This window comes from Eublepharis macularius, chromosome 2, assembly GCF_028583425.1.
Source record: "Eublepharis macularius isolate TG4126 chromosome 2, MPM_Emac_v1.0, whole genome shotgun sequence".
Classification (NCBI taxonomy): Eukaryota; Metazoa; Chordata; class Lepidosauria; order Squamata; family Eublepharidae; genus Eublepharis; species Eublepharis macularius.
The window spans coordinates 154,157,375-154,168,752 of NC_072791.1; the positions used below are offsets into that span (position 1 = coordinate 154,157,375).

At 42.9% G+C, this 11,378-nt stretch overlaps 1 protein-coding gene across 3 annotated transcripts in view; it reads left to right on the forward strand.

The window, feature by feature from the left end:
- Window positions 1-10,314, forward strand: part of TTLL4 (tubulin tyrosine ligase like 4) — a 34,469-nt gene extending 24,155 nt beyond the window's left edge. For 2 of the 3 annotated variants that reach the window (XM_054971200.1, XM_054971201.1), the window contains exons 16-20: window positions 305-407; window positions 1,465-1,675; window positions 2,234-2,304; window positions 2,578-2,660; window positions 3,682-10,314. In XM_054971200.1, the coding sequence (XP_054827175.1) occupies window positions 305-407; window positions 1,465-1,675; window positions 2,234-2,304; window positions 2,578-2,660; window positions 3,682-3,835 (622 nt within the window). In that variant the 3' untranslated portion in view covers window positions 3,836-10,314. The remainder of the gene's footprint in view (window positions 1-304; window positions 408-1,464; window positions 1,676-2,233; window positions 2,305-2,577; window positions 2,661-3,681) is intronic. The other variant, XM_054971202.1, reaches the window with a different exon arrangement.
- The last annotated feature ends 1,064 nt before the right edge of the window (window positions 10,315-11,378 follow it).

Consider the following 11,378-nt stretch of genomic DNA (forward strand, 5'->3'; position numbering starts at 1 on the left):
ATGGTTATTGTCTGTCTTGAGCCATTGACAGCTCTTTTTCTCTGTGTTTGTAAATTGGTTAATGAGAGTTGGTGCCTTGCTTTTTAGCTGCTTCCGCTTAATTCTGGATCTCTAACACAATTAACCATTCTGATGCCTTTTGAAGTTATTTGATGATTTAGGTATGGCTTCAATATGAATGTTGACTACTGCCTGCTGAATTGCCAGTGATCTTGTCTGTAGAATGGAGAAACTGGCTCAGTCGAGTCACCCTCTGTATAATAACTTTGATTATTACTATGACTTTGAATATTACTGTATCTAGCTTGAATACTACCTTGAAGGAAAAATCCAGGCCATCTCTTGAATTGTTCACTGCTGAGAAGACAAAGAGAGCTTATTATCTGACCCAGAAAGTGCCTGATCAGGTAAGTGGGAACATGTATTTCCCAAACCCTCTCATCAGCCTGCATTTTATTGATGTATATCCAGGCCAGAGTTTCTTTACTGTGTTTTTGTGTTATGCCAATCTTTGACTGGTGATTACTTGATGCTCTGCCTTTCTGTATAAGCAGAATGAAATTTCCAGTAGAATAAGGTAAATGTCTTTGCTGGTGACAGTATGGACGTTTTTAAGCTACAAAGGAAAAGTAATCTGAGTGGCAAGACAACTAAATTCTCAGTTATATAGAGAGCAGAATTCAGTATAACACTGTTTGTCTGATGTCAAAGCATTAGAAACAAACACATTCAAGAAGGATTTCCAAGCAGCAGTAATGACAAAGCTTGCCAAGGTCTGTTTTCTTGTAACTATAGTTATAAATGGTGTCTTAAAACAGATTATTTACGTATGTGTGCTTTTTAGTGTGGTTTGCTCATAGGATCTACCTGGGCTTTTTTTCAGCTGGAACGCAGTGGAACGGAGTTCCAGCACCTCTTGAAAATGGTCACATGGCCGGTGGCCCCATCCCCTGATCTCCAGACAGAGGTGGGTTTAGATTGCCCTCCACATTGCTTCGCTTGGCGGTGCAGAGGGCAATCTAAACTCCCCTTTGTCTGGAGATCAGGGGGCGGGGCCACCAGCAATGTGACCATTTTTGCCGAGGGCGATTTAAACTTTAAAAAACTCCCCCCCCCTGTTCCAGCTGACCCAAAGTGACATCATTGTGCAGTCCTGAGAGCGTGCACACACTTTGTGTGTGCGCATGTGGTACCAGGGGGCAACACCTTCCACCAGGAGTTGCCCCCTGTGCTGGCAACCCACTGAGTTCCACCACCTCTTTTTCCAGAAAAAAAGCCCTGGGATCTACTCTTCCTTGCACATTTCTGTCATGCCTTTTGATGTCTTCTCACTGATCTCTTGGGGGTTGTGCAGCAGGTTAGCATCCCAAGCATTCTCAATTCAAAGCTGTTATAGAGGTGCCAGAGAAGGAAGAATGAGGTATGCATGTACAAGCTTTTACTTTGTATCCCTCTTGGCCGCAGGAGTTTTACTCCACCATCCTGGATGTCCTGACCCCAGATGATGTACGAATCCTGATAGAGACAGAGGATGAGTTTGCTCGGCGTGGACAATTTGAACGAGTCTTCCCTTCACGTGTCTCCATGCGCTACTTACGCTTCTTTGAGCAGCCGCGCTACTTCAACATCCTTGTTGCCCAGTGGGAGTTGAAATATTTCTTGAATAAGACCAAGGGTAAACCAACACCTACTACCATCTCCTTACTCTTCTAGGGTGCTGCTAACAAATTATTTGGGGCATCTTTACATAAGTGGAACAGATCTGTTGCAGCCTTCAGACTCAGAACCTTCTGTTCCTTTCCCAAAACATTATAATCTTTCATCACTATGAACTGCAAGAGTAGAATTTGGGCAATGCAGTTATCGTGTCATTATGATGTTCCTTGTTTTTCACAGTTAATTATATGGTCTTGCAGCTGTTTCTGTTGTTTCAAGGGATAAGTGTCTCTTTATTCTTTTCACCCTTTAGTTTTTTGTCCCAGCTTCACGAGCACCTGTATGTTTCCTTTTGTAAGTGCTAGGGTGAACTTCCAGTGGGTACCGAGGCCCATATTCCTAATATCTCCTGAGCTAGCCCAATTCATCAGCAACAGCTGCTTCTCTTTCTTCCTCCTTCTGGGAATATATTAATCAGTGTGCCTGAACACTGCAGGTCTTTATTACTACAAGTACAGTAGCTTACCTAACCTCAGTCTTTCCTGAGTTCTTATGTGTGTGTGGTTTGTCTCTGCAGGGGTGGATCTGCTCAGAAGCTGGTGTCACAGAGGCTATCACATCGGGATAGTAACAGATAGCACACTGATGGTAAGGGTGGGTTTCTCTCCATGTGCTGAGTGTGCTCTCCTGTTTCATCAGGCTACCCATTGTGCAGCATCTTTGTTTGCTGCTAATCAAGCATATAGCCATGATGCTTTTATTTATTTTTGATGCTGACCCTGATTTCCCTTGGCCTCCAAATTCTGAATTTTTAGAACATTATAGGCAATCTTGTAAGAGACTAGAAAGGAGAACTTTTCTGTCTGCTGCCTGTAGGTTGCCACCTCATTTAGCTGTCTTACCCTACTCTCTTAATTCTAGTGGACGCTTCCAAGAACCCATGTCTATTTGAAGAATGATCTCCTCTTGAATGGCATGAGCAAGATGGAATCAGGTCGAATCAGGTGAAGTCATATTCTGCAGGATCCAATTTCATACCTGGAACTGGCTTAAAGAAATGGAAGGAATTTGAACAGTTTCAGACTAAGCTGAGGGTTCAGAGGGGTTTCCTTGTCCTCTAGGCGGCTGAACATATCCTTTGGTAATACAACACGTGGTAGTAGAGTGTACTGTGGGTTTTTTGCAGATCACTTGCAACAAAAGAAAGAAATGAGTCATTGTGGTAAGTGACAAAAAAAAAATTAGACCAACAGAGCTGTAGTGGAAGGAATGAAGAATCTGTCCACTGTCTAGAAACTATACCTGTGTCCATTGGGAACATTTACAGTTGAATGTGTGATTTAAAACCCTTCCCCAATTTATCTAGGTTGTAGTTCCCAGTTTTAGCTTTAAAGTGAATGTGTATTGGCTTTATCTTACAAACAGATGTATACATGTACATACAGGATGTTCATGTGGTCACTGTAACATGTGAACAGAGCTACTGTTAACCTATTTAGTTGCCAGTGCTGCTGTACATTTTCAACAGTGGGATGAGAGCAGCAGTGGTAACAGCCTTCCCATTTCACTTGCCTTCCATGCTGCTGTGAGAAAAACCTGCTTATCCTTTCTTTACTGCAAACATCAACGGTTTTTGTAGAGATGTGTTCTCTTGAATAGTTTTCTGTTTAGCACTTTTCTTCCTTTCTCTTAATTAAATATGTTAGTTTCAGTTTTAACTAGTCTTATTTTTATTAATATTCTTCTAATAACAAGGGAAACAATTTTTACAAGGAGACTTTTAATTTTGATATAGTAGCCATTCTGCATTTGTGGTCTTGACTGTTTAGTTTTTCTTTCTTATCTTGACCGTGTCTAATACTGTGTCAGTATGTCTTTGGCACAATTGGGACATAAACCCCTGTGCCTTCAGAGCCCATCAGGAAGAGGGATAACAGCAATAATGGAGACTGTTGAAAGTGACATGCTTTGGGGATTCCTGTTCTGTTCCACTCTGCAAGCTAAATGCATTTCTCTTCCCAACAGCAGAGCCCTTGCCCAGCGAGATGAAGAGGAATCAGGCCGAAGCCCAGAAGCAGCAACTTGCACTCAGAGCTTACCTTTAATTAAATATACAGCTGGAACTCTCAAGAAAGGCATAGTTCCTCAGGCCTTCAGCAATTCAAGCCTGGTAAAGTGATGAGGAACCACATGAATGGCCAGTTTCCCCTCCCTAGCAGTGTGGGGAGAAAGGGGACACATACAGCCTACCTCAGCGGAAGCTAGGAAAGCCAGCCTTGGAGGTGTGGGGAGAACCTCTTGTCCAGCATGTCCACGCAAGGACTATTTTTTAAGGGAATTGGGACAAAGGGGATATGTTGTCTTTCTTGATCAAAAGGGACAAAAATTCCATTTATATTTTTTGTGACAAAGGAAGTTTCTAAACACAGACTGCTTGGAAAACTTATTTAATTTTTAGTGTGAATTCGTTGCAGTTCATTGACCTTGCCATGTTCCTCATCGCCTGAGCCACAAGTGCCTCTCACTGCTAAGTGCCAACTTGTTAGGTTGGGCTGAGCATTGCAAATCTCGATGCCAGTTTGTAAAATGTCCTGCTACCAAGTGACCACACTGTGCATGTTTGCAGTCAGCTTAAAATTCCATTAATTCACAGCTGGATAGAACAAAGTTCCTGTTCACCAAACATGGTATTACAACTTTTAAAATGTCCTATCTAACTCCAACAGACATATTCATAAATGTTGTAGTATACTTTTAAGATAAATGGAGGATGAGGGGGATCTTTGGTACTGTCTTCCTGATGAAGTTCAGTCCTTGATAGCATTTTTTGCTTATCTGTTACTCTGGTGAAGCAGGTCTTGCAGTGTGCTGGCCCAAAGTACTAAATTAACATAAAGGTTGTGCTGTTGATCTTGTCTTAAACCATGAGAAACATCTCCTTCAGAGTCTAGTGTGGTGCCAGGCTGGGCCTTGGGGAAAGGAATGTTAGAAGGTGGCAAAATCAAGATTATCATTATTAAATCAGTGTTAAATACACTCATACCATAGAACACACTTTGCAATTTTTTTCTCCCCTAAGGAAGATCTGATTAAAGTTTAGCAATTGAAATTGCTTAGGGGTATGTTAATTCTTCTAAGGTCTGCAGCTTCTAAATCAGTGCCTCCTTATGTCCCTTATTACTTGAGGTTTCTGCTCCTTCTGATGCAGTCTCCTTACACCCAATCTTAGTCTATTACAGGATGTCCTCTCTGTGCAAGGCAGCTCTTGCTTCTGACTGTACCATCACCTTCAACACACACCTGGAAAGTGCTGGTAAATTTGATTTCTGCAGCTCATGTGAACTGGCAAAAGCTGTTAACTGTCCTGATGCTTGGGTGTGGATGGACTGGTATGATGATCTACTTTGCACTGAGAGCTTCTCTGCACAAGACTTCTGACGTGTTCTTCACGTGTCAGGAGATGCAATGTTAGCCAGGAAGTGTAGTTTTAAAAGTCAGAGCCAGCAGAGTTTGCTTGGGAGGGGATCCGCCCTTCATGACCGGTAGCATGCTGGACTGTCTCCCCTTCCAGAGCCTTTGCCCTGATGAGGCTCAGTTAATTCAAAGTTTTAAGCAAAGTGTGGCAGGGCAAAGGTTCCAGAAGAGGAGTCAGTCCAGCACACCAGTGGCGGCGGTGGGCTGTGAGAGAATCTGTCCCCTCTGGAGTGATCTCTGCCAGCTCTGTTTTTTAAAACTATGCTTCCCAGCTAACATTGTGTCTCCTGGCACTTGACAAACATGTGCCCAGGCGTCTCTTGTAGAGAGACTCGGAGATTTTGGCACTTAAGAATATTCTCCATATATGCCCAAGCACAACTTGCAAGAAGCTGCTAGATTTCTCTTTGGTATCTCTGAGACTAGTAGGTGAAATTGGCAGCAATGTAGACTGAAGGATAAAAGTCCCTTTGTCCGTGTCCAACCCCTTACTCCCATCCCACTTTGGCAGAGGCTGTTGCCAGTACTGTGTAGTTTTCCATGAGATGGTAAGATCTGGATGCTCCACTTATTTGTCATTTATTATTATTCCCAGGTAGAATAATGACACTCTAGTCCCCTGTGTGCACTTCCCCCTGTGGTGAAAGAGCACTTAGTGGATCAGAAATCCTAAACTGCTTTAGGGAAAAGAGGAAGCAGAACTCCTATGGTATAACTTTCTTAACGAAATTTCTCCTCTCTTCATTGCTAGGGGCATAGAGCTATGATGGACACTGGGGTACAACCCCATGTAACAATCCTTTCTGGCCCCCAGCATCTCCTTCAGTTACAGTAACGTTTCTGACCTCCTTTCTTTTGGAAAATACGGAGCTATGATTTACTTCCTGCTAAATTGCATTGTTACACTCAGATAAAATTATTTCTTCAATTACTTATGTAGAGCACCTTTTCTTGATTAAAAAAAAAAGATTGTCACAGCAAAGAAGTTCTCCTGATCATATAACACCAAACCAAGAACAACCTAATTCTTACTAGTAGTACCATTTATATTCCCATGCTCTTTGGACTAGCTAATAGAGATTGAAAAACTTGGTGAATATGATGAGAATGAGATTCCCTGGAGAGTTGGAGGGTAGGCATGCAGTATGGGGAGTTGCTTTTTCCATATCCCTATAGCAGTTCTAGAAGCAGTGTTGTCTGTATCATGTCATAATGTGTTGCCTGAAATATGGTTTTATAAGAGTCTGCTGGGGTAGAAAGTTTCACTTGGATTTCTTCTTGCTCCATTGTCAATATAGAGAAGTATACCTTGTAGATGCTCGCTTTATCTAGAATGGTGAAGTCTAATTTGGTGAGGCATGACACTATTGGTTGCCTTTCCCTCTTGGCTGTTCAGTTCCACATCTTGTAATCTACCAGAACATCCCTGCAAGACAGAACTCTTTTTCTTGTCTTGATCCTGGGCCAGCTAGGCTGTGGTTGTGATTTGGGATGTTGAAATGGGACATACAATAAGTAGTCTTCAGTGGGCAGTTACCATTCTTCACTGTAGAGCTTTGTAAAGTGTTGTGGGAAAGTGGGAAGAAATAATTGCACTAACCTCAGATGGGTGAGAGTCTTTTTTTAAAAAAAAAAGTGTGGTCCCAGATATTTCCTTACTGTTTAGGAGCTAAGCCTAGTAGCTGCTGCATTTCTAATTAAGTGAGCAGAACCAATTTCTGTTGTGAAATGAAAAACACGTGTGTTTGTCTCTCTGTGTGTGTTTGGAGCGTGCTTCCTACTCCTAACATTCTCAGCCATTAGTGTTTGCATGTGTACTTTGTACATAATATAACTGTTAGAGCTTTTGTCTCCTGTCACATGAATCAGGAGGGTTTGCATCAGACTGTGAACCTATTTTAGGAGCCAGCCTGTACTGGCATATACCCGGTAACTGAGTTTATTTTGTTCTTCCTGTTAAAAACCAGTGTTCCATGTCCCCTTCCTTTGGCTTTGTGAGGGTGTCGATCTTTAATGTGTCCCTCTCAAATCCCAGAGCAACCATCTTCCCCAGTGAACTAATCTGACTCTTTGGATTGTATTGAATTACCTAAAATAGCTAGCTATGTAGAAGTGTGAAAGTGGATAGGGTTCTTCGGGTGTCCTGAGGAATTCTCCCAGCTGCCAGTCTCCCTAGTCTGCCTTCTCAACTTCCTATCACCATCCGTCCTTCTTGGTATTTAAATAATTGCTAGCAAATGGGTGTTTACATAGTGGGAGTACTAGTTTACTCTATTACCTGTGTTTCCTGATGGCACCATTGATGGCTCCCAGAAGATACATTTCTCTTATTCTTATCCTCTACCCTTCGTAAGCATTTGGGCTTTGCTATCTTAGTAACATCTCTATAGAAACTCTCCACAAACTAGTGAACCCTACAAAACCTGGATAGATTTCTAGATAAAAGTTCTCCTTTAACTTCCATTTTAATGAAACATTTGTTGTACTCCCTGGTGGCTTTGTATTATTAAAAGTAGACCTTGCAGCAAACAGTTGCCAAGGTAGCTCTTAATAACTATGCTTTTATACTGCTCTCTAGACTAATTAGTGCCCCCTCAAAATGGTGAAGAAGTGTTGTTCTTATCCCTACAATACAGGTGGGGCTGAGAGAAATGGCTTACCCAAGGCCACCTACTGAGCTTATGACAGTAGTGGGATTAGAACCAGCAGTGCTCTTCCAAGCAACATGCTTAATATTATGAGGAAGAGAGAATTAAGAACATGTCTTTTGGGGAGTTTTTCTCTTTCAACTATGTCTTGCAAAAGGCTATAAAATGTGCCCTAATATATCAATAATGAAAAAACTATTACTGGAAGGAGGACATGCCATCTCTGTACCCTCTTCATTTCAGAGTTTGAAGCCCCAGTAATTGCTGTTTCAACCTGCATAACATTGCTTGCTCCGTCATCGGAAAGAACTCTTCATTCTCTTATGTTCAGGTCATTGGTGCATTGATGGTCCTTTGGACTTTTAAAGTATATGTGATCTGGAGGTAGTATGTGTTCATCCTGAAAGGGTGTCGTAACTTACTATAACTTACTCACTCTTTGCTAAATTAAGGATTTTTTAAAAAAATAAAGCTTTTAAGTGTAACTAACTAGTACTTTCAGTTTTTTACTCTTTATCAATGCAGCACTTTGGGCCCAATCTGAGCACATCAAATGAGTTTGTTGAGATGGGTTGAAATCAACACATTCCTGTTCTTGGGGTCTTCTGGGCAAGGCATCCATTTCTTGCAAGCCTTTAGTTTGAGCTCGAGTCAGTGATGTTATCCTCTCTCTCTCTCTCTCTCTCTCTGTCTCTGTCTCTGTCTCTGTCTCTGTAGGGATGCCATGAATTTCGCAGCAACCCTGTCTGGCAAACTGATTTACCTTGTTTGACACAAATAGACCGAACCAGTCGGGGATGTGTTGGGATTACACTGACTATTAAGTTTGCAGTTGCCTGCTGGTCAGAAGCCAACCCACAGCTTGGGGGATTAGTTGGGAGTCAGTTTTGACCCACCTACTCAGCAAAATAGCTACAGCTGAAGTTGCAAAAGGGATATGAGAGAGAGCAGGGACAAAATATATGCTTTTGATGCACTGCAGAAGGGAGGGTGGAAAGACCTCCCCCTCAACTGGGTAAAAAACAAATGCACTGCTTGTTTCTCTGTGGACCTAGCCAGATAAAGGGTATCATCTGACCTGATTATTTCTCACTTAAATTTGCTGCCCCTTACTGCTTGGCACTACTGCTTTGCTTGAGCACCAAGTGGTTCTGGCTATGGAATTTTGGCTGGCAACACACTCCAAAACTTCCTTCCTTGTTCTGCAAAGCCTCAAACTAGCATCAGTCTTGTATCCTCCCCTTTGCAGGGCAAACTTACCCAACAGGGATAAAGTTTCTCGGTTTACAATTCCTGTCTTCTGAATTTTGAATATGAGCTGTTGCCAAGACCAATTTTTGTTGGCATCACTCCCTACCATTTTGGTTAGCACTTGGTCGATACTGTCTTTGCCAAATCCTGATCAGTATGCCAGATTTTACAGAATCTCAAGTCAAAAATGGAGGTGGCCTGGTAAAAGGAATGACTGGGACTAACCATTCAGCATCATGGAATGGTTGGCTCATTAAAAAGGTGTTAAGCTATGCAGGACCTTTAGAAGAATCCTGGGAGGCAGACTCAACTGTGAGCCCCCAAGACTTTAGCTATGATATTGCATATTTTTATGTAAACTGAGTAATCAAGGCTATAGTCCAGGGAACAGCTGTTTTTATACCAAAGATTGCTTTGTATCAACTCTTGCTGAAACACGCAAATCATTCTCAGCCAGTTCTCATTCAAATGGACCAGTCAAGCTTCTTTTCATGTCTCCAGTCCACCCCCACCATTGGACCAATGGGAGGCCTCCAATATGCCTTGCCCTCCCTCCTGTGCCAAGCAGAGGTGCTAATTCTCACCTTCCCAGACTTGCCCCTCTTAGCTAGCCTGCTAAAGTCAATTTTTTTGTGGTGCTCAATCCCCATAACCAAGCGTCCTTCCCAATGCTGGTGTATGCTTGCCATCACACGCCACTCTGCACATGCATTTGCACCTGCTCACCTTCTGTGTGCTCTTGATCTTGTCACACTGGTCAGACCCAACCTAACTCCCTTTTTGGATTTAGTGCTTATAAGTGCTGCTGGATCACCCGCTTCGCTTCCTTTGGACCTCCCTACAAGCCACAGCTGAGGGTCACCAGCCCTAGGTGACCTCAGATGATTGTCCGAGACAGAAAAGTGTAATATTCCCCTCCTCCATCTTTCCCTCCTCTGCTTTTCACTGCCCTCCTTCTCTCATTGTCTGAGGTATGCACAGCTCTATCATGGTAACTAGTGGTTGAGAGCCAGAATCAGGTACTAGTACTGATGGGCTGTGTTTCCAGTTACCAACTTTCCAGGCTACTGAGATAGTCACCCTGGAGAAAATGGCAGCTTTGTAGGGCACACTCTATGGCATCACATACCCATTAGTTCCCTTCCCTCCCCAAACTCCTACCCACACCAGGCATAGCCCAAATTTTTCAGGATTTCAAAGCCGGCGTTAGCAACCTTGGCTGTTTGGTATTTTGTGCTGAGATGTATAGAAATACTGCTATGACTGCTTGCTATGATCCTTTGTTCCCAATAAATGATCTTGGATTATTTAATTAGAGCCTCTTTTCTGAGCCTGTTTCGGATCTCTGTCACTTTTCATTTTGTTCCCAAACTTCTGGGCACACAGTATCCATTCTCTTCCATCTGAGCCTGGACCTGAGTTCTGTTCACATGGACAAGAAGTTGTGTTGCCCTGAGCATATTTGGAAATCAGCCCAATGCTGGTAGTGTTTCACAGTTGGATTTGTGCTGCCAGAGGACCCTTTGGGTAGTATGCACCCATATACATTATTCCCTTGCTTGCCAAGATGCTATATGACCTCTGTTACTGGGATCAAGCTACAGGTAGCAAGGCAAGCTGAGAGGGGAAGCAACTGCTGCTTTCTTTTTTTGAGAGTCTGACTCGTGCACCAGAAATTCTTCAGTGCCATTGGGAAAAGGAGGGCAAACCCCACCGATCTGTGTTTAAGATATGTGGGCACTGCTCTGGCGTTTGGGAAGAAGGCAAGAGGTGAGGACCAAAGGGTTCAGGGCAGAATTAGAACCAGGTGGGTGTAAAAAGAAATCTCTGCCTGAGCAAGATTCTCTTACAAATCAGCGGACAACGCCAGGAACAGATTGGTACATACCGGCATACAGGAAACCTGAAATCAGATTGGTCGAGTCTTTTAGCCTGCTGATTCTTCTCTGTTACATTATACTTAAGTTTAAGTGCACGTGTAGCATATATGATCAAGGAGAACTGGGAAATCCTTGGGTCAACTCTCAGCTCTGCCTGACCTGTCTCTCAGCTTCAGTTACCACCACCACCACCACACTGTCCAGACAGACACAATTCTGGCCAAAGTAGCCATGCACTCTTCCCCCTCACGCTTCCATTCCTTGCATTCTAGGTTAGGGAAGGTCAGGTTGCAGCCCGTGGGCCATATGTAGTCTGTCAAGCAGTCTTATTTGGCTCCTGGCAGCTTTACCAAATTTTAATCTACATATGCTAAACATTTGGCCCATACAGGAAATGACAATAGTTTTCAATAGCAGTGAGTGAGACTTGTTATGTTTTGTATAAATTGTCCCAGTTGTGTCTTATTGT